The sequence below is a fragment of the Octopus sinensis genome, linkage group LG1 (genome assembly GCF_006345805.1).
Source record: "Octopus sinensis linkage group LG1, ASM634580v1, whole genome shotgun sequence".
Lineage (NCBI taxonomy): Eukaryota > Metazoa > Mollusca > Cephalopoda > Octopoda > Octopodidae > Octopus > Octopus sinensis.
The window spans coordinates 126,087,729-126,107,610 of record NC_042997.1 but is presented as its reverse complement, the minus strand read 5'-3'; the positions used below and the strand labels follow the sequence as shown (position 1 = coordinate 126,107,610).

At 38.8% G+C, this 19,882-nt stretch overlaps 1 protein-coding gene across 2 annotated transcripts in view; it reads right to left on the bottom strand.

Moving 5' to 3' along the window:
* The window catches only part of LOC115211874 (DNA polymerase alpha subunit B-like), a 48,663-nt gene that overhangs the window by 26,243 nt on the left and 2,538 nt on the right, over positions 1-19,882 (bottom strand). For both annotated transcript variants that reach the window (XM_036504385.1, XM_029780615.2), the window contains exons 2-12: positions 19,214-19,347; positions 17,273-17,358; positions 15,679-15,721; positions 14,160-14,260; positions 11,226-11,413; positions 8,896-8,984; positions 7,219-7,374; positions 6,297-6,359; positions 5,236-5,284; positions 3,765-3,886; positions 602-640 (exon numbers count right to left, since the gene is read on the bottom strand). In XM_036504385.1, coding sequence (XP_036360278.1) covers positions 602-640; positions 3,765-3,886; positions 5,236-5,284; positions 6,297-6,359; positions 7,219-7,374; positions 8,896-8,984; positions 11,226-11,413; positions 14,160-14,260; positions 15,679-15,721; positions 17,273-17,358; positions 19,214-19,347 — 1,070 coding nt within the window. The remainder of the gene's footprint in view (positions 1-601; positions 641-3,764; positions 3,887-5,235; positions 5,285-6,296; positions 6,360-7,218; positions 7,375-8,895; positions 8,985-11,225; positions 11,414-14,159; positions 14,261-15,678; positions 15,722-17,272; positions 17,359-19,213; positions 19,348-19,882) is intronic.

Sequence of the window (19,882 nt, the reverse complement as noted above, 5' to 3'; positions counted from 1 at the left end):
TCTCTGCTTCTCTACCTATTTTGTATATATATCTTTCTTTTACTTCTTATCTTTTGCTTGTTTCACTCACTGGGTTGTGGCCATGCTGGGGCACTGCCTTGAAGGGCTTAGTCAAACAAATCGACCTCAAAACTTATTTCTTTGAAGTTTGGTACTTAACTCATTCACTGCACCACTGAGTTATGGCAACATAAACAAACCAACAATGGCCATCAATAAAGAGAAGAAAATAAACACCACCAAAGATACATACATACATACATACAAACATATATATGTTTAATAATTTTCACCTTAAAAGGCATTTTAATATGCTGGCCACTGATGAGATTTTTTTGGAAAAGTTTTATCCTCATATATATATATATATATATATATATATATATATATAATGGCCTTCTTTCAGTTTCCATCTACCAAATCCACTTACAAGGCTTTGGTTGACCCAAGACTATAAAGGACAGTTGTCCAAGGTACCAGGCAGTGGGGCCGAACCCGGAACCATGTGGTTGGAAAGCAAGCTTCTTGCTACACAGCTCCTCCTGTACCCATTATATATAAATTCTATATTTGACAAGACCTAAAATGAATCAACACTTACCTGGATACCAGTGTGTTCTTCATCAAGGAATGGTCCAATCTGTGAAATAAACGGTAATAAGACTTAGTAAATGATATCGTCATCATCATCATTTAACGTCTGCTTTCCATGCTGGCATGGGTTGGACAGGTTTGACAGAAGACTGCACCAAACTTCTGTGTCTGTTTTGGCATGGTTTTTACGACTGGACACTCTTCCTAACACCAACCACCCAGCAGAGAGGACTGAGTTCTTTTTATGTGGCACCAGCACAGGCGAGATCAGTTTTGACATGGTTTTTATAGCTGGATGCCCTTCCAAATGCCAACCACTTTACAGTGTGGACTGGACACTTTTTAAATGGTACCAGCACTGGCAGGGCCACTAAGTAACTCACAAGACAAAGATCCTTTGAGAGGGGAAGGGGCATTGGAGGAAGTGATCTTGTGCCAGATGATGAAAGGTTAGAGTATGACATCATAATAAAAACAATTCTTTCTACTGTAGGCACAGGATCTTTTCCCTTTCAATGCCAAGAGTAAAAGATGTTTTATGTGACACATTCTACCAGTATACGAAGTTTGAAAGTGTTTAGTTACAAAAAATTAATTTCTCGATCTGCCGATCAAAAGGAAAAGATCCTAGACACACAGACTGAAATTTTGTGAGGAGGAGACTGGTCAATTACATTGATCCCCAGTATGCAACTGGTACTTATTTCATCGATCATAAAAGGATGAATGGCTAAGTCAACCTCAGCAGAATGTGAACTCAGAACATAAATCTGGATGAAATGCTACGAAGAATTTTGCCTAGCACGGTAACAATTCTGCCATTTCACTGCCTTCATAATAATAATAATAATACTTTCTACTCTAGACATGAGGCCTGAAATTTTGGGGGAGGGGCAAGTTGATTATATCAACCCCAGTTCTTGACTGGTATTTAATTTATCGACCCCTAAAGGATGAAAGGCAAAGTTGACCTAGGTAGAGTTTGAACTCGGATCATAAAGACAAGCAAAATGCCTCTAAGAGTTTTGTTCAGTGAGCTAACAATTATGTCAGTTCATCACCTTCCTTTTCATAATACTAATAACTAGCTGGACCCATGAAAGATTCACGAAAACAAAAAATGTAAGCATCTGTAAATTGTGAGATGGTGCTATGAGAAATGTTTCTATATTGTGTGAGTTACAGAATATAGAAAGAAGTGTAAAACTGATAACTATATAATCCAACCAAAATATCTCAGTGACGCAAACGTAAACAGAATTACTATTTAGCCTTAAAATACATCGTACATATTCAAAGGACCTTCTTGGTTTAGTGGTACGGAACGTTCTGCTGGTGTTCTTTTATTCTTTTATTTGTTTCTGTCATTTGATGATGGCCATGCTGGAGCACCACCCCTTAGTTGAACATCTAAAAATCCTCCTCTGTCTCGCTTTACCACTCACTTCTTCTTTGAAGTAAGTGTGACGCACACGACAGGTACAGACAACAAGAACAAATTGGCATATCAATATTATTGATTATTTTAATGTCCACTTCTCTATGCTTGCAGGGGTCAGATGGAATTTTGTTGAAGCAGATTTTCTATGGTTGGATGCCCTTCCTGTCACCAACCTTCACCTATTTTCAAGCAAAACATGTTTTCCACAGAAGACTTGGAATGAATAACATCACCTGAATGGCAGTGATACTCATTCTCATTTACAATCATCCTCGCCTGGCACCTGTGCAGGTGGCACGTAAAAAACACCCACTACACTCACGGAGTGGTTGGCGTTAGGAAGGGCATCCAGCTGTAGAAACATTGCCAGATAAGACTGGAGCCTGGTGCAGCCTTCTGGCTTCCCAGATCCCCGGTCGAAATGTCCAACCCATGCTAGCATGGAGAATGGACGTTAAACGATGATGATGATGATGATGATGATGTATGTTAAGACAAAAAAACACACACATACAAAACGGGCTTCTTTCAGTTTCCATCAACCAAATCCACCCACAAGATTTTTGATTGACCCAAGGCTAAGGTAGAGGACACTCATCCAAGATGCCATGCAATGGGACTGAACTCAAAACCACATGGATGGGAAGCAAACTGCTTAACCACAAAGCCACTTTTGAGATTTACCAAAGCAATGTTATTAAGAAAACAAAAATTTGATATCAGAAACAAATGGAATTTCAACTCCTAAATAAATTCCAACTTATTGGTCTAGTTTCTTGTTTGATGCATCATCAACTTTTAGAACTTAGAATTTATCATTGCTAGAAATTCTTTTACAATTTCTTAAAATAATACAAAGCCTTATAGGAGAAGGCGAATGGTATTTCATGGTGTTCATGCTTTTCTTGATGTGAACTTATGTGTTGAAGTAAATTTTGTTGTATCTCAGGAGGGTCATTATATCAATAATGACACATGCGCAAGTTCTATCTCACTTCTTACATTTTTATTAGTCAATTCTTTAACCATTTAATCAATTAACAAAATGATTGTTCAATTAATCATTTGGTCAATCAATCAATCAATCAATCAGCTAGGTTTATCAAAGTAAAGCAGGCCTGGACTACAGAGGGTATGTCACTCATGAGGTCGCAAATGGCAACGAAATGACTTTGACAAACTTAGCTGCCTGATTGACTAAACAATTAAACAAACAATCAATCAGTTAATTGGTTAAATGTTTAACCAATTGACTAATAATAATAATAATAATAAAAGAATTGAACAAGTGCATGTTTATTATTGGTACAATGACTCTCCTGAAATAAAACAAAAATATTGACAATATAAATAAAAAGAAATAGCTTCAGAGAGAAATTAAAACTGTGGAAGATACCAGAATTTTATCTGATTAAATTATTGTTATTATGCTCATCATCATTATCTTTTAATATCCATGTTCCATGCAGGCATCATCATTATCATCATCAACATCATCATCACTATTTAACATCCATCTTCCACACTTGCATGGGTCGGTTGTTTTGACAGGACTGGCAAGCCAGATGACTTCACCCGGCTCCAATATCTATTTTGGCATGGATTTTACAGCTGGATGCCCTTCATAATACCAACCACTTTACAGAGTAGACTGGCTGATTTTCACAAGGCACCAGCAAAGTCAGGAAAATAAAAAAGGGTAAAAAATCAGCAAATGGGTACAACTCACCAAAATACACATATGAGGTTTCTCTTTCTGGCAAACATTTAAAAGATCTGTGAGAGGTTCAAACATTATACTGTCTGTTGTAAGAAATGGCCCAGCAGCTATCAAGATATTCAAACTGGAGCCTACATGGATAGAATTAGGTCTTTTATTAAATATCATCATCAGCATCATCATTTTAATGTCGACATTTGCATGCAAGTATGAATCAGACGAGAGAATACTGGGGCAGAGATTGCAGATGCCCTTCCTGTCGCTAACAGTTACATGTTTCCTAGTCAGGTAATAATCACCCAGTCTATCAAACAACAAACAGACCAAACATGTTTATATAGAAACAAAGAACACTGCATGGAGGAGCCATTTTTTCACAAACACTACTGTACATGTAAATACACACACACATATATATATGTACATGTAGATACATATATCATTGAAGATACACTGCATTGTTAAGAGTTACTAATAGTTTATTGCCATTGTGACATATGGTTAGGCGGATTTTAACCATGCGTCTCAAAGACAAGAGACTATTAGTAATTCTTATTTTAATACTGTGAGCATTAAATGATATTTATCTCTCACTAGATGGAATACTTTTTTGTTGATCTGATCTTAAAGGAACAGTAAACTAGTGTGTGTGTGTGTGTGTGTGTGTGTAATGTACTGATCTGTTATATGTGGTTTGCACCTGAAGAATAATGCTTGAGTTTTCTCAACACATGAAACTATCAGTAGTGCTTTAACACATGTATTGTAACCTTTAAATAAATAATTACATATGTATACATACATTTCAAAATGTAACCACATATGAATCATTAGCGATTTTCTTCCTCCGTCTTCCCTTCTGTTGGAATTTCTTCTGTTTCCAAAGGAGAGCATCTGCTCAAAACTTTAAACTATCTTTCTTTCCTTCCCTGAGCATCTGCTAATACATTACATGTACCATGTCCTCGTGCTGTTGTTTTTTGTGTTTGTTCGTTTTTGGATTTACTATATATATATATATATTTTGATAGAAATGGTAAGACAACAAAAAAATGAAAGAAATCTCGATATTATGTAAATAGAGGAATTTATCTGTAAATGTAATATGTGACAATTATTCGGTAGCCATGATAAAACTCCAAGTTTCGGATGTCAGGGTAGAAATCCATGCCGCCATCTCTTCAGTTATCCGGGCATCAGAAAAAATGCTATGAAAAATCCTATGTAAAATCATAGCATTTTTTCCGATGGCCAAATAACTGAAGAGATGGCGGCATGGATTTCCACCCCGACATCTGAAACTCAGAGTTTTATCATGGCTACCGAATAATTGTCACATATTACATTTACAGATGTATGTATGTGTGTGTCTGTGTACTGATACTGACAAAGTGAACTTTAGTGAGGCACCAAACTAGATATGACAAAGCCTCAAGTCTGTTAGTAAATTAATAGAGAAAAAAATTCAGAACAAACCTACCTTTTGGCAATTTCTCTGGCACTAGAGGAGCTTGCTGCAATGGGACATCCTAGAAAATATGATATGAGGCTTTCAGAATCATTTCTAGAATACTGCATATAATATACTATATATTGCATGAATTCTGGTTTTAGAATAAATAAACTGCATCCCTGCATAAAAAAAGTCCAACCCATACTAGCACAGAAAACCAGAAGTAAAACTTTGATGATATTGAATTAGTTTCACAAATTTTGTCGTTGATTACAAAAATTGTTAGAGCATTAGACAAAAAGCCTTGTGGCATTTGTTTTGAGTTCAAATCAAACCAAAATAAACTTTACATTTCATTCTCCAGAGTTGATAAAATAAAATACCAGTCATGTACTGGAGTTATTGTTGATCCGCTCAATAGAATCGGATACCGTTGCGACACATACTTAAGAAATGATCCTTAAAAGCATGGAGTTAATTTCATCATCATTATCACATAATGTCTGTTTTCCATGCTGGCATGGTTTGAACAGTTTGACAGGAGCTGGTCAGATAAAAAGCTGCCCGGGTTCTATGTCTGTTTTGGCATGGTTTCTAAGGCTGGATGCCCTTCCTAACGCCAAATTTAATCAACTAAATCCACTTAAATTCCTGCTTGACTCTTGTAAGATATGATTAGCCTTGTATCTCCTTTACAGCAAGAATCTGTTCTGTTCTGGTTCCCTTTATCTCATCACCTAGCACAATGCTTCTCAACCAGGGTCCACATGATCCTTGGCAGTTCACAAAAGATTTACTTGTTAAAATTTATGTACAATAAATCTATTATATTTTTACAATACACAAAATATTTTAACAATTTTTTTATACAATTCCTAATAAAATTTAATTATAAAAATATAATGGGTTATTTTTAAGCATCAAATGGCTATGGGGGTCCCATTCCAAGTAAAATAGGAATGAAAAGGGTCCATAGATAAAAAATGGTTGAGAACCATTAACTTAGCATAAAGTCTCCTCATTCTGCAAAAAAGATGAGTCAAACCCAGCTTTATATGAAGGTTGCTAAAACTTTTCATAAAACTTACATCATAGACTTTTTTGGCCATAAACATTTTACCAGTTGGATTTGTACCATCAAAAGCAACAATCTGGAAAAAAAAAGGAAATAGTTTAACCATTTAGTGTTTAAAGTGAAAATATCTGGCCCAAATATTCTACATGTTTTACATTCAATGCTTGTTACTGAAACCTAACATGGCAATTGTAGTGAGGGTGCATGGCTTAGTGGTTAGGGCATTCGGCTCATGATCGTAAGGTTGTGAGTTCAATTCCTGGTGATGCATTGTGTCCTTGAGCAAGATACTTTATTTCATGTTGCTCCAGTCCACTCAGCTGGCAAAAATGAGTTGCACCTGTATGTCAAAAAGAACCAGCCTTGTCACATTCTGTGTCGCGCTGAATCTCCTTGCGAACTACATTAGGGGTACATGTGTCTGTGGAATGCTGAACCACTTGCACATTAATTTCACAAGCAAGTTGTTCCATTGATCGTATCTGCTGGGACCCTCGTCGTCGTAACTGACGGAGAGTTCCTTAATATGGCAATTGAGAGAGAGAGAGGCAAAAGTGTTATACAAGCTTTTGTCACTTAAATCCAATGACATGATATATAAATGTCTCGCTAGTGAGACAGCTATCATCTGACAAGATGAGGTGATCACCATGAATTGTCATCACCAAGTGGTGTGTGTGTGTGTTTGTGTATGCATATTGTAGTAGTAGTAGTAGTAGTAGTAGTAGTAGTAGCAGCAGCACTCTTCAAGATACGTGAAGCAACTGCACCTCTCCTGATATGCAAGCAGTAATTAAATGGGTGACAGGGGTTAACTTGAACTTTGAAGAGAATACAATATTGAACAGTCTGTATCAAAATTGTGTCAAAAAGGAGTTGACTGTGGATATTCAGTTACGAGGAAACAAAGTGATGTTCCCAGAAAATAAACTTACCTGTCCAGGAAACAATGAGTAGTCTTTTAATTCTGATACATCAATAGGACATGTCTTTCCTGAGGAAGTTTCATGAGAACCTTCTAGAAGGATTGACTGAGCATTCAAACGACTCTCACAATCACAGCAAACACGGCCAGCAATGGTAACAGTTTCCTGTAGAAAGACAGAGCAATGAAGTTAAACATAAATGATTCAGCCAGACGAAACAGTTCTAACACCTCCCATATGCAATATATTCTTCAAATTCAAGGCAGAAGAAACTCCGTTACTCTGCAGAGCCTGTATACCAGCATGGCTGTAGAATAAGAAAGAGGCTCCTTCTACAACTGTTTGTGGTGGCCGGAAACAAATCGTCGAAAGATGATGACTGCGTAGAGTTAAATCGTGTTCCGACTTCGCAGAAAAACTGGATTTCTTTGTTGTTAAGTGATCTCTGGTTTTAGACCAGAATCACGTCGGGGTCACCACTGTAAAGAACTTAGTGTGAGTATCTGCTCTTGTACTTTCGGGGTACAAGAAAGCAATCACTATCCGTTTCGTTGCTTTAATAATCCAGAATTCTACCAGTCAGAAACAACAAGACGCAGACGTAAAAGATATATATACTACTTTATTCTCTAATGTGGTAACAGTAACAATAAGTGGTTATCTGGTATCCCTTTGATCTAAATGTGTCAGTGCTGAACCTTATCGCTGTAAAATAAGAAAGTGTTCAAATGCAAAACGACACTGGTCAAAGATGGCCGACGGTGGTGGTGGAAGGCGACTGTAGTGGACTTGGGACAGCAGCGACTGAAGGCGACGGACGTATATTTTCTCGCTGTCCAGCTCTGATAGCAGTCGGCCGAAGGTTTTCACCAAATTGTTGCAGACCACATCTCCCTGTTCCGGACGCCGCGCGCAGAATGGGACTACTTCCGGGTGGCCACCGGAAGTCTTCCCCATGCGCATGTGCGGGAAAACGTCCCTCGAGCCCGCGAACCTCAAATCTCTCTCTTCGGCTAAAAAAACCTGTTCGCTGTGTCTTCTTCTATCCTGTTCTTTTTTTTTTTTCAGCTTGGGGTCACCAATTGTAACGTGAAAGGATCTATTATCGAAGCACTGGAAGGGTGTCAAGATCCTTTCTAGTCACATATAAAATTCTTCCAGAAAACAAACAGACGAACTCAGGTTAAAAGGGTGAACAGACAGTAGTTTGGTTTATTGATTTCAGTGTAGTACGCTGTCTGGTGGGGGAAAGACAGCCTCTGATATACTGCTTCGTGTTGGTCGTTGAAGTTGGTTGCTGATCGTGTGGCGGTCAGAGCCGAGAATTCGTGACCGATCACAATGCTGTCTTAGCCGAAGAGAGAGATTTGAGGTTCGCGGGCTCGAGGGACGTTTTCCCGCACATGTGCATGGGGAAGACTTCCGGTGGCCACCCGGAAGTAGTCCCATTCTGCGCATGCGCGCCGAACCCTACACCGTAGCATCACTACAGATATAAGGGTGGAGAAGCTGGAATGAAACTAAAACAGTGGCAGGAAACAGAGGTGGTTGGAGAGATTGTGTTGCAGCCTTATGTACCTCATGGTACAGAGAGAACAAACCTTTTTTTAGTAATGAGAAAGAGAGAGAAAGAGGCAGACAAATAGGCAGAAAGACAGTGAAAAAGATGAAAAGATGTGACCTTACTTGAGATGAAAGAGCAATGTGATGAAATCTTTCCAATTCATGTTTCTGTTTAAGCTTAGAACTCACTTTATCAATCTGTTCATTCAGGTCTAGAAAAAAAAAAAGAACAACAAATAATAAAACTAAAACCATGGTGCATTATCATCATCTCAATTTAGCATTAGTTTTACAAGATTCTTGACGTAAAAAAAATGTGTATTGAAACAGATGTTTTATTTTGAGAGAGTTATTTTTGCCAATAAGAAATGCATACCCTCTCCCCTCAAAATTGCTAGCCTCGTGCCAAAATTAGAAAGAATTGATATTATTATTATTAAGGAAGCAAGCTGGCAAAATCATTAGCACATCAGGCGAAATGCTTAGCAGTATTTCACCTGTCGCTATGTTCTAAGTTCAAATTCCACCGAGGTCAACTTTGCCTTTCATCCTTTCGGGGTCAATTAAATAAGTACGAGTTATGCACTGGGGTCGATATAACCGACCTAATCCTTTTCCCCAAATTTGAAGCCTTGTGCTTCAAGTAGAAAGGATTGTTATTATTATTATTATTATTATTATTATTAATGTATTAATCATTAGCACGCTGGGTGAAATGCTTAACGGTTTTTTTTTTGTCTGCTGCTATGTTCTGAGCTCAAATTCCGGCATGATCGGCTTTGCCTTTCTTCCTTTCATGGTCGATTAAATAAGTACCAGTTACGCACAGGGACTGATGTAATCTACTTACCCCCTCCCCGCAAATTTCAGGCCTTGTGCCTATAATAGAAAGGATTATTATTATTATTATTATTATGATCAGTCAAGTAGTTAGCCAATTAACTAATTGACTAGTAAAGTGCTTGATTAATCAAGCAATCAATCAATCAGCTGGTATGTCAGAGTCTTCATGAGGTTTGCAGACAACTAGAACTAGAGAGACCTGAAAGAATGAGAAAATACGAGGGTCATTCAATAAGTAATGCCCCTGACCCACTTCCCATAGCAGTAGAGCAACGAAACTTGGCACAGTTATTAGTCTTTTTCTACATAGGAACCACACAGAGTTACGCATTTCTCCCATCGTTTGATGCGGCTCTGGAGACCGTTTTTGTAGAAGAACCCAGCTTGGTCCTCCAACCTCAACGTGACTTCAGAAATCAAGGCTGCATCATCTGGGAAACGCTTTCCTTTCAAAAACAACTTCATGATTGGGAAGAGGTGAAAATCAGAGGGTGCAAGGTCAGGAAAGTAGGGGAGATGGGGAGGAGTTCATAGCCATACGCCTGTGCTTCTGATCTGGCGACAAGCGAGTTGTGGACCGGAGCGTTGTCCTGCAGGAGGAGGATGCCTTTGCTGATCTTGCCCCGCCTTTTGATTTTGATAACTTCTCTTAATTTCCTCAAAAGTGAAGCATAATAGGCTCCTGCAATTGTGGTACCCTTTGCCAGGAAATCTGTCATCACTACTCCGTCCTGGTCCCAGAAGACTGTGAGCATAACCTTGCCAGCGGAGGGCTGCACCCTTGCCTTCTTTGGAGGGGGTGAGTCACGGTACTTCCACTGCATTGACTGGGCTTTGGTCTCTGGATCATCGTGATGGACCCAGGTTTCATCCTGTGTAATCAGTCTTTTGAAAAATTTTGACTCATCTTCTTGGCACATCTCCAAATTCACCCTCGAGCACTCGACGCGTTCTTGCTTCTGGAAAGGTGTGAGCAACCTGGGAATCCATCTGGCAGACACCTTTTGCATATGCAAATGGTCATGAATGATAGTTTCCACAGACCCGGTACTAATCTTGACCTCATGGGCTATTTGGCGAATAATTATGCGTCGATCTTCCAAAATGGCAGCCTCAACTTGACGGACGGATGCCTCATCAATGGCAGAAGGGGGTGACCAGATCTGGGAGCTGTTTCCACAGAGTTCCGACCATGTTTGAATTCACGATGCCAGCGTTTTACAAGGTCATATGATGGGGCATCATTACCATAAGTTACTTTCATTTCATCAAAAGTCTCCCGTGGTGTGCGTCCTTTCAAATACAAAAACCGGATCACTGCTCGACACTCAACAGGCTCCATTTCACACTTGACTCGGTTCAAACACCTGTAAATCAGAAACCACAATTAATTCAGAGCTGTAATTTGCCACTTACTCTATAGAGATATAAATGATTGCACATGCAAAATTTCAGCTAGATCAAACAACTGCAAGTGGATCAGAGGCATTACTTATTGAACGTCCCTCGTATCATTGATGAGGATAAAAGGACTTTAGCACCATCAGCTGAACTCAAGAAATCATTTGTTGATGTTTGGTCATAAAAGAAAACAAGATTTATAAACTTACATTCAGCTTGGTCGTGTTTCTTCTCAAACATATATTTGACAGAATTTGTAAGAACTGAAGAGGTATCGAAAAGATCAAAGGAACATTTGAGGCTGGTGTCTGACCAAGGAGCAGAGGTTACATTTCCAAAACTGAGAACACATTCACCAGAATTTGTGCGATCTTTGAAAATACGTGGAGGAGTAGCACTGCAAGACATTTAAGTAGTTAACATTAATTAAGGTCTCTAATTTCATTTAACCCTTTCGTTACTGTATTTATTTTGAGATGCTCCGTGTTTCTTTCAATTACTTTAAATGTAACAAAGAATTTAGTAAAATAACTTAGTTATCATTCAGCTAGTGTTAGGAACATAAATTGTGACTAAGGTTTGGTGGAAGATTTTAATTCAAAACTTATGAAAACAAGACATTTGTACTCAGAGCCAGAGCCAGTTTTAGCCGGGTTGGTAACAAAAGGGTTAAAGGTGTCTGATACATTTCTAGAGCCAACAAATAAACCCCTGATTGGTCACACAATTTGTTAAAAATAACAGTTAAATTTCCTCCAAATCACACACTATTTTTTAAAAAGGATACATCTTATAGTGCAATCCTAAATATAAAATATCTACGTAAAAGATGAGACAGTTAGTTATATTCTTTTTTATTTACTTGTTTCAGTCATTTGACTGCGGCCATGCTGGAGCACCACATTTAGTCGAGTGAATTGACACCAGGACTTATTCTTTTGTAAGCCTAGTACTTATTCTATCGTTGTCTTTTGCCAAACCGCTAATTTATGGGGACATAAACACACCAGCATCGGTTGTCAACCGATGTTGGTGGGACAAACACAGACACACAAACATATACATACACGTACATATATATATATATATGTGTACGACGCGTTTCTTTCAGTTTCCGTCTACCAAATCCACTCACAAGGCTTTGGTCAGCCTGAGGCTAAAGTAGAAGACACTTGCCCAAGGTGCCATGCAGTGGGACTGAACCTGGAACCATGTGGTTGGTAAGCAAGCTACTTACCACACAGCCACTCCTAAAGAACTTGGGAGGTTAGGCCTCCAACCAGGCCTTTCATAATATCCTTCAAGCCAGGAACTTTGCAGCACCCCCTTGTGAGTCTTTTGAATCAGGAGTGTCCTGGGGTTAACCAACAACAATTTGTCTGCACTATTAGAACTCACCTCTCCTCACAGTACACAAACTTATTTGATTTTATATATAACTAGCAGTATCGCCCGGCGTTGCTCAGGTTTGTAAGGGAAATAACTATAAAGCATTTGTAGAGAGTTATAGCCAAAAAATAGCAAAAAAATGGAAAAAAATGATGGTAAATTTTTTTTTGAGAGTTAAAAAAGGTGGAGTTGCTTCCCCTAGACAGTTTGTGGTTTGTGTTTCTGATTCTCGACCCCATGTCGAATTTAGCGATATTTTTCAGAACTGGGTGAACTTTTCAAAATTTTCGCTGCGTTAGTTTTGAATTATGACATTGGGCTATGTGTGTGTCAAGTTTCATCAGAATCGGTTGAAAGCCGTGGTCAGGGTGAGGGTACAAGCAAACAGACACACAGAAACACGCACAGACAAACTGCCGTTTATATAGAGAGTGATAAAGATAAGGTACAGACATGGCTGTGTGGCTAAGAAGTTTGCTTACCATCTACATGATTTCAGGTTCAATCTCACAGCATAGCATCTTTGGCAGGCATCTTCTACTATAATCCCAGATCAACCAAGCCCTTGTGAGTAGATTTAGTAGGCAGAAACTGAAAGAAGCTCACTGTATGTGTGTTATCATCATCGTTTAACGTCTACTTTCCATGCTTGCATGGGTTGAACGATTTGACTGAGGTCTGGCAAACCAGATGGCTGCACCAGACTCCAATCTAATCTAGCAGATTTTCTACAGCTGGATGCCCTTCCTAACGCCAACCACTCCGAGAGTGTAGTGGGTGCTTTTACGTGCCACTCGTACGAGGGCCAGTCAGGTGGTACCGGCAACGGCCACGCTCAAATGGTGCTTTTTATCTGCCACCTGCACAGAAGCCAGTCCAGCGGCACTGGCAACGACCTCGCTCGAATGTTTTTTTCACGTGCCACCAGCACAAGTGCTAGTAAGTCGACACAGGTAACGATCCCGCTTGAATGGTGTTTTTAATGTTCCATCGGTACGGAGGCCAGCTTGTTGCTCTGTGTGTGTGTGTAAGAAAGTATACATATGTGTCTCTTTGTCTTGACATCACATGATTGTTGCAAATGAATGTCAATCATTTCTATTAATTTCGCTAAAACTGGCCATGGGGAAGTATTACTTTGCTTGGAAAGAGGTGAGGGTTGGTGACAAGAATGGCATCCAGCCATAGAAAATCTCTCTATATATAAAGCTGAAGTTGTCTGTGTATAGCAGGTTTGGTAGCCTTCAACTAACACTATCTCCTCCAAGACCCTGTGACACAAGTTGACCAAAATTGAGAGTATGATAGAAGAAAGCTTGCTCTTCCTTCCGTAAAAGAAAAAATTCAAATCAGACCATGTTAACACCAAAAGTTATTTACATCAAAAAGGTGCTTTTTTTCTATGAAAATCCCTATTTTTTACAATTTTTTTACTGCTGTGTCGCCATTTTTCAGTGTATTTCAACCAGAAATATGTTCACTTAAAGAGAATTACAAGCCACATAATGCAAAATTTTTACATTTCAAAAATTCCAATTCTAAAGGGTCGAAACAAACCTGAGCAACGCCAGGCGATACTGCTAGTCTTCAATAAACTTCAGGTTTTGCAAGCATGCAAAAGTGGATGTTAAAATGATGATGATGATGAGACATAATGACCTATGGTAAACTCTTGACCACATTCAAACTATGTGATCACTTGTCTAATACCTAAACCCTACAGTTACTGAATGATTAAATAAAAATGTCATTACCTCTTTGGGGAATAAAGTTCTGGTAGTAGTGCATTAAAACTGGTATTTAATGACTTCTTGGGAATATCTGGAGATCTTGGTCGTTTTTTACTTTTAGACATCTACATAGAAGAAAGTTTCAAACATTTTAACTTTTGAGAAGTTTCTAGATTAACTAAATATCATCCACCTACATTAGAAAGGTTAAAAACATGTCAAACCAGATTTATTCTAAATTACTAGCATTGTCTTACTGGCCCTTGTGCTGGTGGCACGTGGAAAAAACATTTGAGCGAGGTTGTTGCCAATGCTGCTGGACTGACTCCTGTATAGGTGTCACATAAAAAACACCATCTGAGCATGGCCGTTGCCAGTACCGCCAGACTAGCCCTCATACCGGTGGCACATAAAAGCACCCACTACACTCTCGGAGTGGCTGGTGTTAGGAAGAGCATCCAGCTGTAGAAACTCTGCCAGATCAGACTGGAGCCTGGTACAGCCATCTGGTTCGCCAGTCCTCAGTCAAATCGTCTAACCCATGCAAGCATGGAAAGCGGACGTTAAATGATGATGAAGAATTATGAACAGCAGAGATTTCCTAACTCCCACTGCTTGGCAGACATAATTGGTTAACTATTTAACCAATTAACTAATCGATCTTTAGATTGATCACTTGTTTAATCTGTAGCAGGAATATTTAGCAGTCAGATTACTACACCTGGTGTCATGATTTGCCTGAATATTACTCACGGAATAGAAAATTCTAACCAATCATAATTTCACCCGGAACTGACTCCAGCAATAATACCAACATTTTCGTGCCTTTCTCTCAGAGTCTATCCATCAGTATATATTCAGCACATCTTAGCTACTTGACAGAGAGCACTGAGAAACAGTAGGCAGATGGCAAATAGAAGTAGACAATTGCTGACAAGAACCACAATGAACAATCAGCAACAGCAATGTAATGACCAACAGCTAACTTTTTGGCTGCTACCACAATTACACCAAGAACAATAACATTCAAACTCTCTCGATGTTCTCGAAACTAGTCTGAGGATGCCAGACCAACAAGGAGAAGCTGCTGACCTCCCCTGTTCGAAGGTTATAATGGACACAGGTTTGTGTGTCACATAGCTAGCTAGAGGCAATGGCCTCTTGGAGCTAATCAACGGCAGTATTCATCCTATTTATCTGGACTGCCATGTTAGCTTGGTGATAACTATTAATATATAGTAATGACAGTATTTTCCTTTTATTTATGGAAAGAATAAAAATTTGGTTAATCAAAAATCCAAAGAGATTTCCATCACTTTCTTCGTAACAAATCAATCGATCAGGTTTGTCAAAGTCCTTTCATCACCATTTGCAAGCTTGTCAATGACATGCCCTCTCTACTCCAGGGATGCTTTTCCCATGATCCATCTTCCAAACATTTTCTAGGTCTAAACTTGGTCAACTTTAAAAAATTCACCAGAGTAATCCATCAGAAACAACTTTTATCTCATTAAACAAACAAACAATTCAATCTTTTACTTACTGAACTTGGTGTTTTTACATTGTACATGGACATCATATCTTCACTGGACACTGGTCAAGGAAAATAATCAACAGTAATATGTAGAGGAAACATTCCAATATTTCATGGTACAAAAATACTTTGGAAACAATTCGTTTTTTTTTCTTTTTTAAAGGTAGAACTCATAGTAGATAAAGCTATAGATAATTACATTATTGGGTTAATAAAAAACCATTTGGATAGAAAACATTGAAGGCTACCTGTAGGACTTGTACACACATCTTCTGTAGACATGACAGATGTTCTACCATTATACCAAAGCAATCCTTTAAATTTTTCTACAGAAGATGTGGGTTGCAGTCTAAGAGGCAGCATTCGACTTTTTCTACTCAAAGAGGCTTTTTAACACAATATTTACATTCTATTATTTACAGCTTTATCTACTTCAAGTACCCGCAGTATAAAAAAAACAACATTATTTCACATCTCTTAATGTTTTTAGAGTTTTAATGATACAAACTTTGGAAATGAGTTTTTGAGTGAATAAAATAAGAAAAAAATGTTATAGAGGGAATATATTGTATGGGATGTAGTGTGGCGGTAGTGAAGATATATTGTAAGGTGTATGGGGGTGTGCTAATGAGGATATATTATGTGATGTGTAGTGAGGACAATGTGTGGTGGTTAATGGGGACATAGTGTTGTGGTGGAATGAAGTAATGGGGGACATATATAGTGCATAGTGAGAACATATGTTGGTGGTGGTCGTGTAGTTTGCAGTATGGTAGTGGAAACATTATGTAGTATACATTCAGGTAATGGGAACATATTTTTTGATATAGTATAAACAATAGAAGTACAGTGTGCAAGGCTGAGTTTGTTGGTCATCAGAAATGGCAGTGTCTTACAAGGGAGACAACAGCCACTGTCCGGACATCACAACAATTATAACTATAGACTAAGTAACAGTCGTACTTAACTATTTCTTTACTATCCACAAGGGGCTAAACACAGAGAGGACAAACAAGGACAGACAAACGCATTCATCATCGTTCGTTTAACGTCCGCTTTCCATGCTAGCATGGGTTGGACGATTCAACTGGGGTCTGGCAAGCCCGAAGGCTACACCAGGCCAGTCAGATCTGGCAGTGTTTCTACAGCTGGATGCCCTTCCTAACGCCAACCACTCCGAGAGTGTAGTGGGTGATTTTATGTGCCACCGACACAGGTGCCAGACGAGGCTGGCAGACGGCCACGCTCGGATGGTGTTTTTATGTGCCACCGACACAGGTGCCAGACGAGGCTGGCAGACGGCCACGCTCGGATGGTGTTTTTTATGTGCCACCGACACAGGTGCCAGACGAGGCTGGCAGACGGCCCGAGGCCATTAAGTCGATTATATCAATCCCAGTGCATAACTGAAATACCGCTAAGCACTTCACCTGGCGTGCTAACGTTTCTGCCAGCTCACTGCCCCACACTAATTTTTCACCAATATAACACTCATACAACTATGGTACTGGTGTACCACAGCCCTCCATATTGAGACATTGCTCCACCTAACACTGGCATCAGAAGTATAGATCAAAGGGACCGTGACATCGATAAAGGATACAATCCTGACGGATCTTCTATTGATTCTGTTTCAGTTATGCTGCTGTTGTTGTTGTTGTTGGCAGCAATAGCTTTCTTAGAAAGAACCTGTAGATATAAGAATAACAGTTTAGTTTCAATTTAAAGCTGTGATTATCAATTCTTAGAACTGCTGGAGAAGTTTAACAACCAAAAGTTACTAATTACTTAGCAATGATAGAATATCTAAAGTAATTTATTATTATTATTATTATTATTTTAACTCTAGGCACAAGACCTGAAATTTTGGGGGAGGGCGTCAGTCATTTACATTGACCCCAATCCGAAACTGGTACTTAATTTCTCGACACCAAAAGAATGAAAGGCAAAGCTGACCTCAGCGGAATTTCAGCTCAGAACGTAAGGACAGACGTTCTGAAAGGAAAGCAAGATAGAGCAAAATAAATAGCAGTGAATAGCTATCAATCAGCAGTATACGATGACAAGTGGACATACATGGACATTTTCTGTATTTTCTGGCATACAAGTTGGTAGTATTCTTTTACTTGTTTCAGTCATTTGATTGCTGCCATACTGGAGCACCGCCTTTAGTTGAACAAATTGACCCCAGGACTTATTCTTCATAAGCCTAGTACTTATTCTATTGGTCTCTTTTGCTGAACTTCTAAGTTACAGAGACGTAAATACACCAACATCAGTTGTCAAGCGATGGTGGGGGACAAATACAATCACACACACATTATATATATATATATATATATATATATATATACATACGACAGGCTGCTTTCAGTTTCCATCTACCAAATCCACTCACAAGGCTTTGGCCGGCCCAAGGCTATAGTAGAAGACATTTGCCCAAGGTGTCACGCAGTGGGACTGAACCTGGAACCAAGAGGTTTGGAAACAAACTTCTTACCACACAGCCACACCTGTGCTTAAAGTATATAGTATAAACACTCAAACATCATCATTATCTTTCCAAATCTTAATGCATTTCAGATGGAGCTTTTGGTCCTCCAAAATTGCCTTTGTGTATAAGTTGACCAAATTGTTTGGGGTTTGAAAAATTTGATTAGCTCAATGCCAGAAAATATCATCATCATCGTTTAACATCTGCATTCTATGCTGGCATGGGTTGGACGGTTTGACTGAGGACTGGCAAGCCAGTAGGCTGCACCAGGCCCCAGTCTAATCTGGCAAGGTTTCTACAGATGGATGCCCTTCCTAACACCAACCACTCCAAGAGTGTAGTGGGTGCTTTTTACACGCCACCAGCTGGGAGCCAGTCAGTGTTCACAAAATATTCCACCAAAGAACATTTCTGCCAATTAGGTAAGTGGTTATATAGTAACTAACACTCCATTTTCTTATTGCTCTATAAATTAAGGGTAAAACAACTTTTTACCCTCATCCATTTATTACATTCAGTAGTGTAATTGCCATGCAATGAAAAAACACTTTTGTATTAATAATTGGGTATTCTACCAGCAGTATATTGAATAGATATTATCCCTTAGTTGGTTGGATTCACAACCTCTAACTTTCTTGGAATTATATATATATATATATATATGTTTTTTTATTTTATTTTATTAATATAGATAGATAGATATATGTAGGTGTGGATGTGTGGTAAGAAGCTTGCTTCGTGACCACATGGTTCTGGGTGCAGTCCCCTTGCATGGCACCTTGGGCAAGTGTCTTCTACTATAGCCTTGTGAGAGGATTTGGTAGATGGAAACTGAAAGAAACTTGTTGTATGTGTGTGTGTGTGTAGAGAGAGAGAGAGAGAGAATAAAGATATGATAAAAAATAGAATTGATAAGAAATTTAATTATCAGGCATAATAATACAGAGAACTATTAGATATAATAATACCTAGTATTATTAGATATGATAAGAGATAGAATTTAAAAATAAAAACATTATTTTCTTTAAACAATGCCAAAGGGTCACTTACGTCTCTCTGCATTATTGAAGCCAACTTCAGTGAAGGTTTTGTAACCAAATCCATTTTTTTAGTCATGAGGAAAGCAATCCAGTGATCATGCAAGTCACTGACTTCCAGTTTGTAGCTGTGAAGAAGTTCATAAACTGAAAATAAAAACATAACTCATAGAATTAGATGAGCTCATGCAATGGTTAATCATTATCGTCATCTTAATAATTTAATATCATTCTTTCATTCTGGCATATATTTTTAACATGCATTTCAAAGCCCTTCAATGGTTATCGGCTACCATGTGCTATCATACAGTAGGAATATTCCTTTTACTGGATATACTTGTGGAAATCTGTTAGTGTACACAGAATCGATGCAAAACAAATTTTCTTATACAAGAATGGTAGAGGGGCTCCAAAAGGAGCCTCAAGCAGTAGCATCCCTGCCTTCCTGAGCTAGTTTCCCACCACATTTTTAAAAATTGTGGTAGACGTCTTGGTCTCGGGACCATCCATATCTAGAAACTGAGATTGGGGGTAAGCAAGGGCATGCTCTCCGTAGAAAATCCAGCTCCAAAAAAGCCTCATGACAGCAAAGGAGAATGGGCACCAGCCAGCCCAAAGGCTGGGGTGGGCTGCACCTACTGAGGTAGATCTGGCCACCCCTGTTAACAGAGACAAAACTCAG